The sequence below is a fragment of the Prunus dulcis genome, chromosome 1 (assembly GCF_902201215.1).
Source record: "Prunus dulcis chromosome 1, ALMONDv2, whole genome shotgun sequence".
In the NCBI taxonomy this organism is placed as follows: domain Eukaryota; kingdom Viridiplantae; phylum Streptophyta; class Magnoliopsida; order Rosales; family Rosaceae; genus Prunus; species Prunus dulcis.
Window position 1 is genome coordinate 38,643,356 of NC_047650.1, and position 20,369 is coordinate 38,663,724.

The window sequence follows — 20,369 nt, forward strand, 5'->3', positions numbered from 1 at the left end:
AAGAGAGACCACCTTCCCTGCTTCTTCCTATGTTGCTATTGTGCTGTTGTATTTCCCTTGCCCCTTTTGTGGGGTTTCTTATTCAATCCTTTCTCAATCCAAAAAAGAAAGAAAGTTCCTAGGTGGTAATTTAACCGACTCAGGCACATTTGTCTCCGGGTGGCCCAATTATTTTTCTTTTTAATATATATTAATATTTTCATTTAATATTGTCGAAAAACATTTGGATAACTTTTAGGTTTCTCAAGATAACATTGGAACATGTGAAATTCCAATTCTTAACATTTCGAATTTATCATTAAAAGTGAATGTTGCCTTAGCCTTAGATTTTAAATTTTTTACATTGAAGTTTAAATTGATATCATTTATATATATAAAGTAAAATGTAGAAAATGGTGAAACTTTTAAAATATCAAAAAATGTCATGTTGTTAGAGGAAGTAGTAAATTTTCATTAAAATTATGAAAGGTTACAAACTTGAGCAAACAAACGTGGCCTCATTTAAACCTTGCCCAGGAAAATCCAATAGGACAAAACATGGGATGAAGGAAAAAGAGTGACACACGCTCCATAAATGCTATAAACAAAAACTCATGACAACTCTAGAATATATCAGCATCAGCTTGAAGAAACACATTGAGCCATGGAGGACCCTTTTCAAGCGAAACGTCTATGGACACACTACCTAAAGCAAACTTAGCAAGCCTATTAGCCACAATATTACACAATCTGGGAACAAAGACAAAAGAAAGAGAATAAAATTTCTAGAGAACATGTGGATGTCGTTGATAATCCCCCCAAAAAGCCTCATTGCCAGAGACGATGTCGTTAATGGCAATCTTTCGCATTTGCCTCAACCACTAAATGATTTGAAGAAAGGTCCAACACATGAATTTGGGTTGCGTTGTCTATCTCAAGTGGTTTGCTACCAGAAAGGTTGTTTCCTGCCATTAGTATGGTTTTTAGCTTTGGGCATTGTCCCCAGTTGTGTGAGATTTCTCCATACAAGTTGTTATAGCTTATATTCATAAAATCAAGATTCAGATAAAGATCGCAGTCTTCAGATATATTACCCGTCAATTGGTTTTGGTCAAGACGAACTCTCACTAAGCCCGTGCAATTTTTCAAGCTTTTGGGGATTGGACCAGTCAAATAGTTTGTTTGTACTGACAATGTAAGATCCCACATCAACCAACGGAGAGGGGGTGATGTGCCTTATATGTGCACACCCGCATCCATCTAGCACGATGCTTTTTGGGAGCTCACTGGCTTCGGAGTCGTAGGAACTCCGAAGTTAAGCGAGTTGGGGGCTAGAGCAATCCCAGGATGGGTGACCCACTGGGAAATTGCTCGTGAGCTCCCAGAAACAAAACCGTGCGGGCAGAGAGGGGGGCCCAAAGCGGACAATATCGTGCTACGGCGGAGCCGATCCCGGGATGTGACAATTTGGTATCAGAGCCACTGTGTCGTGTGATGCCAGTGTGCCGACGAGGATGTCGGGCCCTTAAGGGGGTGGATTGTAAGATCCCACATCAACCAACGGAGAGGGGGTGATGTGCCTTATATGTGCACACACGCATCCATCTAGCACAAGGCCTTTTGGGAGCTCACTGGCTTCGGAGTCGTAGGAACTCCGAAGTTAAGCGAGTTGGGGGCTAGAGCAATCTCAGGATAGGTGACCCACTGGGAAGTTGCTCGTCAGCTCCCAGAAACAAAACCGTGAGGGCAGAGAGGAGGGCCCAAAGCAGACAATATCGTGCTACGGCGGAGCCGATCCCGGGATGTGACAGACAAGTTTGTGAGTTTTCCACCTTGACCAGACAATTGGTTTGTGTGGTTTAATGCCTTATGGGCTTTTAACTTGTTGCTAGTTCTTTTGCATTTTATTTGGGCCTCTAGCCTTTTCGCTTTTTTGTTAAGCTCAGTTGGTTGGGTCTCACTTTTTGATGTATTGTTATGCCATTTTGTGATTATGCCCTTTTGTGAGTTTTTAATGAAATCCACTTCCGACCAAAAAAGAAATAATCGGACAATTGGTTCGTATATTGACAAAAAAAAAAAAAAAGAAGGGAATTGGTTTGTATCCGATGCAAGTTCAATCAAATTCTTGAGATTTTCTAACTCTTGGGGAATGGAGCCGGAAAGTTGGTTATCGCGTAGGAATAAGATCTCCAAGTTGCTCAAGTTAGCAAATGAGGCTGGAATTGAACTATTGAGTTGATTCTCACCCAATTCTAGATCTACATGAGATTTCAAGTTCCATATCTCTTTGGGAATCAAACCAGAAAGTTGATTTTTACCCAAGTACAAAGTGTTTAGCTTTATTAAGTTACCAATATTTGGAGGGATGAGATCACTTAAATTGTTGTAGGACAACTCTAGATCTACAAGAGATTTCAAGTTCCCTATCTCCTTTGGAATCAAACTAGAAAGTTGATTAGAATTGAAGTACAAAGTGTTTAGGTTTATTAAGTTACCAAAATTTAGAGGGATGAGACCACTTAAATTGTAGTGGGACAATTCTATATCTACAAGAGATTTCAAGTTCCCTATCTCCTTGGAAATCAAACCGAAAAGTTGATTGAAAGGCAAGTACAAAGTGTTTAGCTTTATTAAGTTACCAATATTTGGAGGGATGAGACGACTTAAATTGTTGTAGGACAACAATAGATTTACAAGAGATTTAAAATTCCCTACTTCCTTGGGAATCAAACCAGAAAGTTGATTGTTATTCAAGTACAAAGTGTTTAGCTTTATTAAGTTACCAATATTTGGAGGGATGTGACCACTTAAATTGTTGTAGGACATCGATAGATTTACAAGAGATTTCAAGTTCCCTATCTCCTTGGGAATCATACCATAAAGTTTATTGTTATTCAAGTACAAAGTGTTTAGCTTTATTAAGTTACCAATATTTGGAGAGATGACACTATTTAAATTGTTGTTGGACAACACTAGATATACAAGAGATTTCAAGTTCCCTATCTCCTTGGGAATCAACCCAGAAAGTTGATTGGAATGTGTCGAGGCCCAAAGAATCTAAGGTCAAATAAATTCTCAGCCCAATGCTACACCTTATTAAGAAAAGACCAGGTTCGGATCAGGCAAAATTCGTCATGCACGCTTGCACGAGCCACGACCACATGCCATGCCAAATAAATATGCAATCTGTCACGCTAAGAATTGAAATGAGCCTATAAAAGGCACTGGCTCTACAAGCCCATGCTAATTATCCCGTCAAGCATCATATCCCTTTCCTAAGACGATAAAATTCAAGCACGCCAATCGACATGCAATGCCAAGCGAAAAATCATTATTTTTACACTTAGCTACGCTACAAGCTTAAGTGAGCCCAAGCCACGCAAATGCTCGGAGCTTGCTGAGTGGGTTGTGGTATGGATAGTAACGAGCTTTCATGAGGCCTATTGATGAGCCGAGAAATGGAAGTTTTGGGCTGCTTAGGAGCTTAAGCCTATTTCTTGAGCCCAAATATGTGGGTAAGCATAAAGGAGAGAAAAAAGCCTGATACTCTAGGAAAAATAGCCCAGTACTCTAGGAAATTAGCACATTCCCTTAATGGGTTAACCCATCACCTTTGAAAGGTCCAAGCAACCAAGGAAAATATCTGCAGCCTCCAGCACTTAGCCGGAAACAAGGGCCACGATAAAAGCCAAAAATGTAAATGTATGTAAGCTGCTGGGACGCTCCAGCACGTGGGCAAAACAAACATCAAGGTAGAACACTCAAAGAACCAGGGTGTATTAGTGCGCGCAGGTTGCTAGGAGAAGAGGCCCTTATCCATTTCTCTCTCCCACCAGCTCTTGTCATGGAAGAGGGAAGGAAAGAAGGTGAGGAGGTAGCCGAAAATTGGAGTTCATTACTAAAGCAGCTGCGAGAAAGCCTTAGAGCTCCCAAAAATCTTGTCTTTGTGTGTTTGGACAGAGGAAGATTTCACAAAATAGGATGAGTCAAAAAGAGAGAAGAGAAATGAAATGAGAGACTTGGCAAAATTGGAGAGAAACCATTAGGGTTTCTTGGAAAGGAGGAGCTTCCAACGGCTATAAAAAGGGTCATCTCATACCCATCAAACAACATAGATCCAGAGAGCAAGCTTCTCTTGAAAGCTCTGCAATTTCGAGCCCCATTCATCCATCTCCTTACATTTTCTCTTATGGTAAATCATTCCAGAGCTTGACAAAGCTTTCGTCAAGCTGCCGAAACTACTCAACACACCCATTGTTATTCCCCCATCTCTCTCTCTCTCTCTCTTTTTTCAACGAACCCCCTTAGAATCCCCTCCCTCTTGCCTTAAAACCCGTGTTTTTCATAGGAACTCATAGCCATCTGTCTCTTTAATGTTAAACTCATGACTGATTTGCTTTCATGCCACAAGCTTCTCATACCAATCTAAGAATCTATCTGTAAGCCATTGTTGGTTTCATTAGTGAAGAAGACCAAGGTATTTCCTAAGGCTCAGCTACCCTTTCGAAACACTCTTGGGGTCTGATCCTTGAACTCAGACTTAAGGGGCAATTTCATATATTTGGCTCTTTATAGCAGCTCAGGCCCATCAGTAGCGGCGGGAACGAAAAAGCCCCTACATAATGCAAGTACAGAGTGTGTAGGTTTATTAAGTTACCAATATTTTGAGGGATAATACGTGAATTTTGTGTGTATTATAGAAAATTTTGTAAAAAAAATGTGTATTAAACATGAAAAATACATATGTACGTGTACAATACGAGTATTAAACATGAAAATGCTAAATTCTTTATACGGGTAATAACCTTGAAAAAGTAAAAACTCAAAAAGGGGACAATAAAGACTTGGATAATGGCCTAAAATAATGAATAATGTTCTAAAATACTCTTATCAATAAACAAAATCGAGGTAAAATAATTTTTTTTTTTTAAAAATCACAGTGTCTATGTTTGGGTGAAACACAAGACATTTCTAATCAATTTTCCTTTTTATATTCTAATAATATTAAAAATCCACCATGCATGCTCAGGGAGTATAAGGTTCTTTGCTTAATCGCCTATGCATATGTTCTAGCTCACCAGATGCCCTCTCTACTTAGGACATCTACATGCAGGTTGTCCTTCAAATTTGAGTTACTTTTTTATTTCAACTTATTGGTCTGCTGTGTAGACTTAATTGGATTTTGTTTTGATCTAGATAATATTCTTATGGATTACATGTTACAAAGAATATGATTGTTAAAAATACAGAATTGAGTAAATAATGTCGCAATGCTGGTCAATAGGTGCACTTGAAGTGAAGAAACCTAGAACAAGGGGCAGGTGTTGATAAATGTCAAACTTTAACCACCCGTCCAATGAAAGCATAGTTAAATCATGCCCACACAACACACATGCACTTATAAAAATGTTACCCTGTTCTTGCTGCATCGCCTTACGGGTAAAAAGTTGCTTTCTTATTTTGGACAGGAATTGTTGGAATTCTTTTTCGCTCAGAAGAATTACAGTGATGATATGTTTATAAGCACTTCCTTGTTAATTTCCTCCAATATCTGCATTGTTTGATATTAATCTGTTACTTATGATTTTACCTTTTTCTATCTATATATCCTTGAAGTTTGAGAGAGAGCCTCTTGGTGTGATTTTACCTTTAATCTAGACTCTGCTAATACTCGTTCCTAGATAGATTTCCTTGGATTATTCTCTCATCGATTTTCTACACCCTTCAAGAAGAGAGAGAGAGAAAGAGTATTAACTTTAAATAAATATCCAACGGGTTGTGTTGGTAATTGATGTCCGTATGTATTTTATATTACCTCTTCTTGTTTTCCTTATTATTTACAATAGTATTCGCACAATAATAACATACGGACATTCGGATGAGAGAATAACTATATATATAGTATGCAGCTAACTTTATTACATGACTGAAAATGGAGCTAATTAATCGAGTGACATACACAAATACAAATACAAACACGATTCAAAATACTTTATACGCAATGGCGGACGCACATTGAGATAAGAAGGGTCGCACAACCCTTTGGAATGCCAGAAATCTGGTCGTGGACTCCACCAACAACTCCTTGGCCATCATCTTAGCGACCCCTTATGTGCACGTAAGGTGCTCGATGAAAATCCCATGTAGGCTTGTCTTGCGCTACTCAATGCTCTCTAACCTTCTTCCAAACGCACTCTTGCAGCACCACGACTTGGATTTTTTTGGGTTGCAAAGGCAGTGACGAAGATGATGTCATGAAGTTGCCCTAGCTTATTCCTCATTTTTGTTGAAACTCAGTGTTTCACTAACTTGTAGGTTTTTAAAAAAGTCTGGGCCATGTATAATGATAAAGAAGTATGGCCCAAAGTTTTATTAATAACTTGTAGGTCTTTTTAAAAAGTATGGCCCAACTTTTTATTAATAAAATCCTTTAAACCTTTTACCCCAGTGATATATTTAACTAATATGTTAGTACAATAAAAATTAATAAATATATTATTTTAATTGCCGAATAAGTGTTGTACTCATATTTTAATTTTTGGAGATTTAAATGAAAGTACTATCTTTTTCATTTTTAGTGTTACTTTTTTTTATTAAAAAAAATTTCTACACTTTTACATTGTGCCCCTTGACTCGGGAGTCCTGAGTCCGCCACTGTTTATACTTCAACCCTTAAACAATATTTCTAGATCTACCACATATAATGGGACTATCTTTTGTACTATACTTAACTAAAAAGAATTTAAATTTAATGTAGATTATCATTTAATTGAATTTGTATCATTACGTCTCTTTTTATCGTGATATATAATATGATTCTCTCCAACAAATTAAGGAGTAAAAAGTAAATAAAAATTTACCAAGAATGAAAAAACATAAAATAAAATAAAAATCTAAATGACTTTTAAAATTCGAAACTAAATACGATAAAAGGGGTGGTTAGGGGCAAGGAGTTGTACCTGAAATCAAAAAGGTTAAAAACGACCCATTGATTTTGGAAGCAATATTAAGCAAACCACACTGATTAGTGGTTAGTGATTAGAGATTATCGACAACCTCATCCAAACCAAAATCTCCATGGTGGGCCCGCGTGACTGTAGTGGCAGTGGGACCCTGACCACACCGACCTCTTACAAAAGAAAGCGGTGTACGCTAAATCCTTCAACTAACCAGACCAGGGCAATAAACGACCCCGTTTTTTCTTTAACGTCGTTAGCGAATTTTAACGTATCCGAAGCGAAAAGCGAGGTAAGTGGGACCCGTCAGCTGCGAGTGCCACGTGGTGGCAACTGGGTCTGCCAAGGCTGTGAAACTCACGCTGTGAGCTTACCACGTGGACTCCGTAGGTTGTATCCGGTGGGCTCCATCTCATTTTGGATACATTGGTGGCAGGGCAGGGACCCACTTATGGCCGTAGGGTTAACTGTCCAAGTGACTGACTGACAGCTGTCAGGTCTTTGTGGCGCGACAGCACAGTCAAACCGTAGCCGACCTCTTGTGGCAGTTGGTGGAAAATAGACCAAGCAGTTTTCTTAAAAGATTTTTTTTATAAATTTTATTTTATATTCTCCCAGCGGTACCATATCAAATCATAATTTTAAAAATAAAAATAAAATCTTTTAAAAATACACAATGGCATTGTGGCAATTTACTTGCTGGCTGGCACCTTCCAGCTTCGTCTTCCGGGTCCACCGTTTCTCTCTCTCTCTCTCTCTCTCTCTCTCTCTCTCTCTCTCTCTTCTGAAACGACTATAAGTAGAGCGTCAATGGTTGAGCGTTCCTCGCACTTTTGTCAAACCTCGCTCCAGATTCTTCTTCTCTTTTCACTTTCTCAATCTTTTAGATTCGTCTCATTCTCTCTCACACGCCAACAAAAACGCTTACTTTTTCTGTTTGTTTCTCGGGAAAACTCTACACACACTGTTTTTCTCACCAGTCCAACTGATTTCTCCCCCAATTCAAGGTATTTACTTCGGTTTTGTTTTCATTTTTTAGCTTCGTGCTGTATAAATTGACTATATACAAAGCCATTGTTCATTGGTTATCGGATTGGTGTTTTAATTTGTAATTCTGAAAGTTCAATTTGAAATTCAGAAATTAAAAGTTGAAAGATTAATGGGGTGAGGTTCTGGGTTCTGTGTGTTGTGTGAAGGTTGATGGCGCAGTTTCAGAACGACGAGCTGGAGTATGTCGTCGATGACTACTTCGACGTCGCTGAGTTCGAAGACAACGACGCTTTTGCTGAGTACCAGCTCCGTGGGAGCCAAGATGCCGGCTCAGACTTTGAGGACGACTTTGATGAGGTAATTGAGCTCTGTTTTTTTCCTGTTGAATTTGGTAATTCTATACAATTTAAACCATAGGAGTGATATTTGGTGAATTTGCAGCAGAGCAAGGTGAAGACTGATACTTCAGCTATGGAAGCTAGAAACGGGAAAGACATACAGGGAATTCCATGGGAGAGGCTTAACTTCACCAGAGATAAGTATCGTGAGACACGATTGAAGCAGTACAAGAACTACGAGAGCCTCTCTCGCCCTCGTCAAGACCTCGAAAAGGTTTCTACTTTGTACTCTTCACTCTTTTTTGTGGCCTCTGCCTCTGTGTTCTGTATTTTTCGGGTTTAGAAATGCCTTGTTGGTCTTCAAGGCTTGATCTTTACATATGTTTTGATGTCGGTCCTTTGTGAAACGAAATTATTTTACCCATTATAGCGGCTATATCAATTTTGTTTTTGTTGTAAGTTTTGTGAATCTTCTTGTTGCTGAACATACTATGTTGACAGGAGTGCTTGCGAGTAGAGATGGGGAAGACCTTCTATGACTTTCACTACAATACAAGGATTGTCAAGTCTACAATTGTCCATTTCCAGGTAGAGATTTTGTGCTTTCTTCTATATACTATTTGAAATGTTTTCAAAGAAAATTGGTTTGTGACTTTATTTGAAGACATAGGAATATTTTGATGTTGAGTTCATATAAACCTTCACTTCCCTGTTTTTATTTTTTCAAAACTTCATCCATGTGTAATGGTGCAACATTTGCATATTTTTCATCTTCATATTCATTTAGCAATCATTTGGATACATTAAGTTCTTAAAACTACTATTGATATTCATATTGCATGCATTCATTCGATTATTCAAGGGCATTGCCCATCATAATATCCTAGCTATTTTTGTCACTTATTGAAGGCATGCTGTGTGTATAAAGTTTATATCCTTTTGAATTTTGTGCCTTGCTGCTGGATATAAGATTCCATTTATAGCTGTTTTTTAATGTAGTTATATGCATATTATTAGTTTGGTAGTTTTGCAGGTCTTGTAAAAATGTTTTATCCTTTATGATGGATATCTTAATTTGTGATTATGGTTCTGTGCCTCAACCATTCACTGGAAGGTATGGAGTTCATAATGGTTCTGTCTTTGTTGGGCCCTATTTTAGATCTTGTATCATCTCAGATGTAATTGGCGTTCTTCGTGAACCTAAACTAAGGTTCTGCTTAAACTGTAGGCAACAGGCGAACATCTTATTGTCAAGATAGTTTATTGCTGTTTAACTTAAATAAAAACAGAATCAATTTCGACCAAATCAGTTTTATATAATTTAGATCACCCCTTCTTGGTCTACTTTTTTCCCCCTATAATATAGTAGTTTGGATAAGGATAACCTTGTTCTGAGGGCACTTTTCTGCAGTTGAATCCTTTCAGAAAATTAATTGCACCTTTTATGGAAGGATTGATTTCAGATGCGTGTCAGATCAATATATTCTGTGCACTGGCCTAAGGCCAAAAATGTTTTTGAACTGCTAAATGCCGCAAATAATGGCATCAAACTGGGTTTTATTCAGTAGATCCCTTTTAGCAGACATATAAAGGCTACTTTCTATGTACTTTGATCTGCTTGTATAAATTTTTTATTAATTAAATTGTCATGATTCAAAGGTACATTATTGAATATTTTGTCTGTTGCTCCTTTCCACAAAGAGATGCTTTAATGCCTATTTTGGGGGGTATGAATGCATAATGGCTATGGTACGATTTGGTATCTCTGAGATATGGAACCTGGTGTTAATGTTGATATATCGTCTGGTGATATGAACCTTCTTTTTCAAAATAATGAGGCATGTCTAGACACACACACACACCTGTGCACACGTACACGCTGCTGTGTCTTCTGCATTACTGATGTCAAAGATTTTCTCATTATGCAGCCACTATAATTGAAAGTAAGATGTATGTTAGCCGTTTTACCTTTTTGTTGATATAGGATCTAAAATGTCAGTTATATCAACAACTAACCCTTAACTAAGGTATACTTGTGTAAGATTAGTTGTGAACAGTTGAGCACCAGTCACCTGCACTGCATTTTATGGTTGATGTTCAAACTTAAGATGAATTGGATCCCCTCGCTTTTTGTATCTTACATAGTTAACAGTGGTTACTCATGCAATTCAAATATTCTTGTAAATGGTTCATGTGCATTTTATGCCTTGATTTTCTGTATGCCATTTCTTTTGCATATTGCATAGTCATTGTTATTTTTGAATGTTAGTTATCCTTGTATTTTTTTATTTGTGGTGGTAAATATATTGCTTCTGTTGACTGCTGACAATAATATTTCACTTTAACCCATCTCTTGCATTTAGGCCTGCTATTGCTCTCTTTTATTTCAGCTTTTAAAGCAGGGTGGAACTTAGAGCTGCTGGCGCGACGTTGTTTATATGGTATGATAGGAAAATATCTAAGCATTTAAGAGGCCACTGTAGCAAGTAGTGGCAGTACTTCTGATCCTACGGGGCCCGATTTACACAGTCCTTGCTCTCTTAGACTTTGAATTCTCTCTAGAGTTGTTAGAGACATACAGGGCCTTCACATTTGCTTTAATTTGGCATTTATCATACAGGGTCATCACATTTGCGTTTCTTTGACATTTGTTTATTGTCATCCAAAGTTTATGTTGATGTGGTTACAATACTATCGGCTGGTATATTTTGTTATGGTGGTTTGCATTGCTACTTTTCAAGTATATATACTGTCTGTCTCTTTGTGATTAAGAATGTCATTGGATTGTTCATAATAATTTGTTCTGCCTTATTATGTTGGTTTTTTCTTTCGCTGTGAGGGTCAAAGAGTGATCATTGTGTTTCATTTACCTGTACTTTCTTAATGGTTGGATGCACTTCCCTTGGCTGATGTGGTTGTCATGTTAATCCCCAAATTTATTTGCCCAGCGACCTGTTTGTAGTCTTGCCTAAGTGGAAATTTGTTCAAATGCCTTTGTCTCATACCCGGAGAAGTGCATATGCATGGGATGTCTCCATGTCACTACCCATCACTTCAGGGCCTTAGAGTTAACTTTGTCTTCCAACTTACAAAAACTTATACCGGCCTGGAAAAGTAAAGGCTAAATGATGCATGGTTTTTATATACTGGCCACTGACCTATAAGTACTACATTAATGATATTAGTTTTTATGGGTACCTATGTATCAACTCAGACAAAATGGCTTATATACTTTGGCTTCAGTAGTTCATTAGGTACTCGGTTGCAACAAGATTTTGAGTAGAAAAGAATTGCACACAATGTTAAAGCTTATGGCACAATTATAATCCAGGAATAAAATAAAGCATAATCTCTGAAAGACACTCTAGGGAGAAGACAAAATAGAAAAGTACTTTGTAATTAGCTGATACCTCCGACACTTGTCTTATGTGACTTCTACAGCTTTTTTTTACCTTTAGTTCATATTTGTCATCTGGCATACACAGATATGGGGTTGTTTTAATATTCTTATTTGCTTTCTTGGATAGCGGAATGTTGTTGCTAAGATGTCCGTCTACTTGGTTTCTTTCTTCATGTGCAGCTGAGGAATTTGTTATGGGCCACATCAAAGCACGATGTATACCTTATGCAGAACTTTTCAGTAATGCACTGGTCCTCTTTGCTCAGGAGAGGGAAAGAAGTACTCAATGTATCAAGACCAATTGTGCCTACTGAGGTATGAAACATTTGGTTTTTTTTAGTCAGGTTTCATTGCTGAAATCCGGACTAAAAAAAATGTCTGATTTAAGTTGGTATTTTCTTTCAGAAACGACCTGGGTTGTTGTCTCAGCCACTCTCTAGAGTGCAGATAAGCACTATGGCTGTTAAGGAAAACTTATTGGTTGTTGGGGGCTTCCAAGGCGAGCTCATCTGTAAGGTATGGAAATGTTCAAATAAAATGCTCGTTTGTGTACTGAATCTGTCGTAGCACTTTTCTCCCAATGTTGATATTTTTCTTTTATGTTGGGCAGCACATCAATCAACATGGAGTTGCTTTCTGCTCAAAAGTAACAGCAGATGACAATGCCATCACAAATGCAGTGGACATTTTCCAAAGCCCTACGTAAGTTCTCTGCCATAAACTATATAGGTTGTTTGACTTGGAAGGAGGATAAATGAACTTTTCTGTGTGTAGTGGGTCAATGAGGGTAATGGCTGCAAACAACGATGCTCAAGTCAGAGTTTTTGATGTCCAAAATTTTGCTTGCCTAAATCAATTCTCCTTTGATTGGTCTGTAAATGTAAGTACCCTCTACAAAAACCGTTATTTATGGTGCCAATCTGTCTTTTCTATATTCCTCATGTTTGCTTATTTCGTTAATGGTTCTTGGCAGAACACATCTGTTAGTCCAGACGGTAAGCTGGTTGCAGTTCTTGGTGATAGTGCAGACTGCTTGATTGCTGATGCCCAGTCTGGAAAAGTAAGTCGCATTATTTTTTTGCTGCCAATTTATTTTTTTATCCAAACCACATGAAGTGTTCTGATCTATTACCTACTCGACATAGGCCATTGGAAACCTCAAAGGACACTTAGACTATTCCTTTTCCTCTGCGTGGCACCCGAACGGACAAATTTTGGCTACTGGGAATCAAGACACTACTTGCAGGTTATGGGACATAAGGAACCTCTCAGAGTCCCTCACTGTGTTGAAGGGAAGGATGGGAGCAATAAGAGCCATTAAGTTCAGCTCCGATGGCCGGTTCATGGCCATGGCTGAGCCAGCAGACTTTGTTCACATCATGGATACCCAGTCTGGGTGTATCAAGGGACAAGAGATTGATCTGTTTGGTGAGATTGCCGGGATATCCTTTAGCCCCGACACTGAAGCTCTGTTTGTTGGGATCGCCGATCGCACATATGGTAGCGTATTAGAGTTCAACAAGAGGCATCACAACCAATATCTAGAAGCAGTGTTCTAGTGGAATGTCTCCAAGTCCAGCACCCGTGTAAACATGGCGGTGTATTTTTAGCTGAGGTTTTCTTAACTAACAGTGTTTGCAAATACTATTGGGGACTTTGAACTCAAGGGTCCCTCCGTAATTATAATAGTAAGATAGATCCAGAGTTTTTAGGGAAAAAAAAACATGGTGTTGGCATTTTGCTCTCTTAATTGTCGTTTGGGTGCCTATTTCTGTGAAGTATTTTTTGAGTAAGCAGAAATGGAGAACAACTTCTGGTCTTGTAAAGGTCATTCCGGTCAATGTGTATATTGAAAACAGATATGGTTTATTCAATATTTTGTTCTTTTAAAATTCTTGAACCATTGATCTTTTGCTATTGTCCTGTATTGTTGGTTTCAGTCCTATTTTGTAGCCAAACCAAAGATTGTAAAAATGTGTGATAGAAAATTTTCAATCTTAGTCCAGCATTTTTCTTTTGCTTCTGTAAAAATCCATTTCATGTATAAGAATTCATTGACTGCTGCATAACTTACATGTAAAGGGGATGCCATCGTGGCAGTATCATGCATTGACTTGTTGGAAAATTGTATTTTTATATCCGAAAGTTAAAACACATCGCAAGTGATTGACTCGAAATAACGTCGCAAGTATCTCCACTACCACCAAATATAGGTCCATTCACTGGTTTCCTTAATTTGATTTGGAACTGTCATGAAAAGGATCTAAGAATGTTCTGGGTGCAATTGCGTCCCGCTCATTATAGATATCGTAGGCAGTTTCCATTCAAAGCTCCCCTCATTTAATATATATATATATATATATATAGAAATTCGTTTTGTATTCAGAGCGGTTGGTGCAACAGAAAACTGTCAAACATTTCTAAGATAATATTAAATGGAGGAGCTGAGGATGCAGATTTTGGTCAATAAAGAAAATTAAAATGGAGTCTAGTGTTGAATGAATATGGTAGATGTAATCTAGAAGATGGAGGCACTGTTGCCTGTCTTAGTTGGCATGGGTAAAACCTCCTTTTGAGTTATTATAAAAAGCTTTGCAAAGAAATCGAGTCCTTGGATATTTAATTAAGGATTTTTAGGTAAGATCCGCATGTTTAATAATTATTTATGTGTAAGTAAATATTGGAGAAGTTATGAATGAAAACCATTCCCTTTATTCTCATTCTTATTACTTGTAAGTAAACGTGACATGTGCGTGTGTGAATTCCCTTTTCTTTTTTGGCTTTGTTTTTCAATCAATGTCAACTCTTTCAGTCAGAGAAGGGAGCGATTGTGCCCAGAAAAGAAAACGGAAAACAACGAGACACATACTAATAATAGAGGTAAGTGGGTTTTGTTTGAGTTGGGCCAAGACTCTAGCCCAAATACTTATAAATTGGACTTTGTTTGGCTGTTCCCAGGCTTAGCTAAGACAAACACTGTTTTTCATATTATCTACTCTCAAACACACAAAATAAATAAATTTAAAAAGTTCATGTATTCTTCTCTTTCGTTCTCATCTCCTTTCACTTTCGTTATTTTAAAAAAAGGTCGAATTTTAACATTAAAAAATGCGTTAGTGGGGTTTTTATTTATTTACTTAATTACATTAAAAGTTGATGAATAATGAGTGCTAAATAAACATAAAACCACAAAGACGAATCCACTATCCACAATATTATAAAAAGTTGGATAAAAATAATATCCTCATAATAATCTCTAAGAATTCTGCATATGAAATACGCAAAATTGTACTATACAATTTAATTGGCATGTTGCCTATCTATTTACCTTATGAAAAGAGTTGGTCACTCACTCATAGGTACTCGGCAATGCAAGTCTACAAACCATTATTATATTATTTATTTTTATCTTTTATATTTACTATTATATTTTATAGAAAGTAGGTGAGAGAGTAGATATAATATTTTATCATAAAAAGTAAGGGGGGCTCAATATACCTCTTCACTTTGAAGTATGCAATATTGCTTTGTTGAGAAGAGTATGTATATTTTGCCTATCCATTTGACTCTTCCCTTAGAGCGTAAAAATGCTAATATGGCAAGGCAAATGAGGTTTGAATACTCTTTTGCATTTTCCTTTGGAGATGCTAGAGGAGTATGATCGATCCAGTCTTTTTGAAAATCTTAAGAGATATTTCCAAACACCTTTGTTAGGTTTACTTATAGGCATTGAAATTTGACCCTACCAAGTGCCAAATTGGTAACAAAAGAATTTAGATTATAAAGTAGGATTCTAAGAGAAAAAAGAAGTATACAAGAAGTGAGAATTTAGCTGCAGTACACTCTCTAGTTGTATTTTTGTGAAGAATTGCAAATAACATTATCATTCCCTCTTTCACAAGAGTGTAAAATTATAACTATCAAGTGTAAATATAGCGCTACTCACACACAAGTTCATCATCAATCTTTTAGAACTATGTATCTTCAAGTCACTGAATTCGTTCAATAATTTTGTTCCTTGAGTAATGTAATTGTATCATTTGATTTGTTCGAAAATTAACTCATTCCAAACCTTGTGAATTTCTAGAATATCAAATATCAATAGGTATGTATACTTACACGTCATTTGGTGAATAAAATTAACAAGCTAGTAATAGTTTTCTTCTTGAATGACCAACATAGTTTGAAAAGGGAGAGAAAAAGAAATCGAATAAGAACAAAAGAAATTGGAAAGATTGAACAGAGAGAAAATTCAGAAGACTTTGAGAATTCCATCTGCTCGCTTTTATGCAACATTCCAACCGAGGCCCTAAAAACTTTTCATTGTTTTAACATTACTTTTGATAGGTTGGGCATCATAAGTCTTCATGATGCTCTCACTAAGGGCTTTTTGGTCCTATTCAAATTCAAATTCAAATCAAACTTGGTACTGTTTTTGTACCTGAGGCTCAGGCAATTGACAATTGGAAAAAGGCATATGTATCAGCAAATAAGAAGAAGAGGCTTGAAGAAATTATAAACAGTCGAGATCAAGAGTCATGGGCAGTGTCGTAGAAAAGTTGAAGTTGAGGACACCCACCGAATCCATTGAAATATCTTTTGGCTATAATGACATGAAACCCACCTTTGAAAATGACAACGACAACTATTACTTTGCGTTGCTTAGTCGCAAAACAATTCAAATTCAATGCCCTGGGCCTCCCTGCTATGGCCCCTTCTTCTAGACTTCTAGTTACAAAGAACTAAAGAACAACATTAAGGTCAGTCACTTACGCATAAATTGATTTTAGCCGTGGTGTTTGTGAAATTCATAATGTATCAACATCTAGAATATCTCATCCGCGTATGAACCCTTGCGTGCAGCATTCTTCAAGAATTAATAATCAACCATCAATGGCCTACCTTCTCCATTACTTGTCACCCTTGATTGGAAACATATTAGACGGTGTACATGAAATTCCAAGGAGAAGCCTTAATCACTTTGACTTGTCTGTAACTCGTGGCAAAAGGAGGTGGTTGCACTAATTTGTACTCCTTTTTGAGACTTTTGTGAACCAAAATCCTTTTTGGCATGCTTGTGGCTCAGGTGGCCAAATTGTAACCTTAAATTTCATTCTAATGCTAGGCACCTTGTTTTGGAAATCTACTCAATAGATTTGGACATGTTAATTAATGCATGTGCATATTTTTCTTTTTGGTTAATCATCTTTAAGGTACTCTTCTAAAGTAGTTGTAAAGATTTTTGAAACTTGACCTAATAAATTTCGAGATGCTCTTTTTGTAAAGTGGGTGTAATACGTTCATCACCGGTCACAAAAGTGAGAAGTGTGCGTAAAACTCACAATTTTCTTAAAATTCCACACTCACTTTACAAAAGGTTTTGTGTAGTTTCTAGAACCTACTATATTCAATCGTTGATTTGGTGTAATAAATCCATCTGAGGCACAAACAAAATATTAGACTTAAAAATGCACCTAATCTAAGCTAAATTATGGCAAGTTTTTGTCCGTGAGCTTAAGACAATTGGCTAATCCTTTCTTGGATGAGTTATTGGGTGATGAAATTGTACAAAATATTACATGAATTAAAGGACAAAAGGGTTTGCCTCCTCATAAGGAATTACGTAGAAAAGAGTATACAAATTTTGTCACGAAATGTGGAGAATCTTTTAGAACTCCATAGAAGCATTTCTACCTACTACTACTAGGATTTTGGTTACATACAAACCTCATTACTCATTACTTCAAGTAATCAAAGATCACCTGTCGCTTAAGAAAATTTGAAAACCATTGGGTTTTTTCTTTTTGAGCTTTTTGCTATATATAAAGAAAATAAAATTTTGATGTCATGTATGAAAAATAAGACGATGGAAAAAGTTGTAAATAAATAAATAAATCAAACCTGAATTTGGTCAAAGCCGCGTTTTCTGATATCACGTGAGGTGCAGGTGAGTTGAGTGCTCTGCTAGACCGAAATTTGACACGGACAATGGACCGTGGACTGGGTAAGCTCCCAGCCAAATTGTCTAGCAGCTTTCTACAGAACGGCAGTCAAGGGCCGGTGCTCACGATTTACTTGGACCCAAAAAAAGTAATACCTCAGTTAATTAATTTAAATAAAATGTTGGTAACGGCTGCGGCGTTGAGTGCAAGATCCGTTGTGTTAGAGAAGAGAGGCGCGAAACCGCGTCAAAAAAGCTCAAATGGGCCCCACATATTTGTCACGTGCTTCCCATACAGATGAGATGACATTTTGTTTATTTTTTCTGTTGGAGACATTTTGAACATTTTGAAGTGCTGAAAATAATTCTGAATATTTTAAACCTAGAATGAGTTGTTTTCTTTTTTGTCTATAATTATTAAATGAGGTATGTAATTGTTTTAAATATCAAATGAGGTATGTATTTGGAGAAATATACAACGATACGATGTAATTTGTCTATAATTTATAATATGAGTGGACAAGACGGTTCATATTTTAACTTACGTAAAACGAGTTCTATCAGGTTATCTTACTCTAATATCATATTGTAACTGCTTTCATATTAGATTTTTTGATTATAAAAGGTTGGAGAATTTTGGAGTTATGTGTAAATGCAATGGGAGCCCCATATGAAAAATAAGTAGAGTAGATAGGATGCATGAATGATTTGATATGATGTGAATTTTGATCCATCCAATACTCAAAAGAACCTTCTTCTCGTCTAATATTACAAAATATTAAGAAAATTATTTTACTACAAATATTGTCAAAGTTATTAAATTTATTTCTCAAATATTTACCAAAAGATGTGACAGTGTATTTCATTTCTTCAAATTTCGGATCATTTTGAATTGTGCCAATTAGAAATATAGAATCAGAATTGTGACAAGCATCTTGACGCATCATTCAAAAGAAAACTTAAAAAATTGTAACGAATGCAGCCTTGAAGTTGATTCAATCATGGCGCCTGACCTAATGAAGCATGAATTTGACATTATAATGCATGCGATTGTGGTAAGAAAGTCAAAAGCTAGTTATCATACACCACATTAGGTAAGAATGAGTTGTAAAGATGTACCTCTTACCACATTACATTACCTGCATTCCATAAAAACTACACTTTTTAATCAATATTCGCAACATTTGCCTCACCAATATCATTACCATCACCATTGACGCCGTCGGTGCTACTAGCACCACCAACTCTGTCGCCATTTTTCTACCGAAACCACTGAGCTCATAGTCACTATAACTCCTATTACAAGTGACATCGTATTCGCTCTTATCATTATTATCACCACCATCACAATTTAATAATTTTTATTGCATTGAAATAAATTTACAAAACAAACAACTTTACAAATGGTATTCCTTTGGATATTATTTTTATAAGTTCTATCATTTGAAGTTCACTATTACAACCTGGATAATATACTATTAAGTGTAAAAGTGGAAATCACACATTATTTCTTCTTCTTTCTTTTTTTCCGACAAAGAGAGTTTAATTGAAGACGAATAGAAAGGTTTATATCACTAGCTAAAATATCAAAAATCACTCAGGCCACATTTGGTCCCAACACATGGTTACCACCTACTCTAGACACAAAGGCCGCAACCTCAAGTTGGTATTGGTTGATTATCAACACAAGAATTTATTTTTTTATATTTTTTTTGGGTATGAAGTCCGGGTTAAAATAAAAAATGTGGAACTTAATTTTCAGTCCCAAATAAAAAATAAAACTAAACAATAATTCAACCCCAAAAAAAAGAAAAAAAAAGAAAGGGAAAATCGATTGCTTTACGTTAGAATTTAGAAGACTTGAAGACAAAGGCACGACTTCAAAACATGGCATCATGGAAAGAATTGGGCTTCGGGTTCCGCCCGACATGCCGCAAGATTCATTCGCGATTCGCTTAACCCGATTCGGTCAACCAACCAACTTGCCCGAAACGTTTCTTTTGCTCTAATCACTCTCCACTCGCACACACAATAAACCATTAAAATATTTAGCACGCCTTGCAGTGTTTCTGCTCCCACGCCCTTCCGTAATCAGTGGAATCCACGTTTCGTCTGGATCATGACACGTGGCGGAACTCACCATCATTGTAAGGCGTATGTGCTGGTGGGGATGGGTTGAGAAATTCTAGACTGAGTAGCGCCGCAATTGAAGAGCTTGTCCCAACCGCGTGGTCCTGCACGTGACATGTTGGCTCCCACTCCAATGTACGCCGTATTCTCCGCCCACTCTCAAATTACAAACAAAATAATTGAGTGTATTTTATAGGTAGTGTGACAATCAATTGGGGAAATCGAGTTCAAATGTAAATCCTCTTTTAATTTTGTTATGAGAAACCAAGATTCAAATGTAAATCCTCTTTTAATTTTGTTAAGAGTAGTTAATCCTACATCCAACTGTTTGCAGTTCAAATCTTCCTCCCTCTCTCTCTAACTGTGGTTACCAAAAATAAAACCAAAGTTAAGAAATCCAAACCCAAAGTCAAGTATTTCCATGTGTAATCATCTCTCTGATAGACGAAATATAAAGGGACATCCACCACCATCCGATATGTAATCATGACATCAGATACTTCCTTTTTGTGTCACATCTCCTGATCATCAACGGCTGTAATAGCACCTTTATGTCTGTGTCACTCAAATATGGTTGAACTTTTGTTTAGTCTTTTGGTACGCGCACGCGACTTTCCATTAAATATATAATT

The 20,369-nt window shown here is 36.9% G+C and overlaps 1 protein-coding gene across 4 annotated transcripts; it reads left to right on the forward strand.

Moving 5' to 3' along the window:
* The first annotated feature begins 7,711 nt into the window (after window positions 1-7,711).
* LOC117626320 (uncharacterized WD repeat-containing protein C2A9.03-like) lies at window positions 7,712-13,566 on the forward strand. Of its 4 annotated transcripts, none has more exons than XM_034357991.1 (10): window positions 7,712-7,945; window positions 8,135-8,285; window positions 8,370-8,540; window positions 8,768-8,854; window positions 11,847-11,981; window positions 12,072-12,182; window positions 12,277-12,368; window positions 12,441-12,546; window positions 12,640-12,726; window positions 12,812-13,566. In XM_034357991.1, the coding sequence occupies exons 1-10, from the start codon at window positions 7,749-7,751 to the stop codon at window positions 13,223-13,225; spliced, it is 1,551 nt and encodes a 516-aa protein (XP_034213882.1). In that variant the 5' UTR covers window positions 7,712-7,748; the 3' UTR covers window positions 13,226-13,566. The 4 variants fall into 4 exon arrangements, with proteins under 4 accessions (XP_034213882.1, XP_034213891.1, XP_034213902.1 ...); XM_034358000.1 differs by having other exon boundaries at window positions 7,755-7,945; window positions 8,373-8,540; window positions 12,812-13,507; XM_034358011.1 differs by lacking the exon at window positions 7,712-7,945 and adding an exon at window positions 10,657-10,707 and having other exon boundaries at window positions 8,199-8,285; window positions 8,373-8,540; window positions 12,812-13,507.
* Window positions 13,567-20,369: the final 6,803 nt, after the last annotated feature.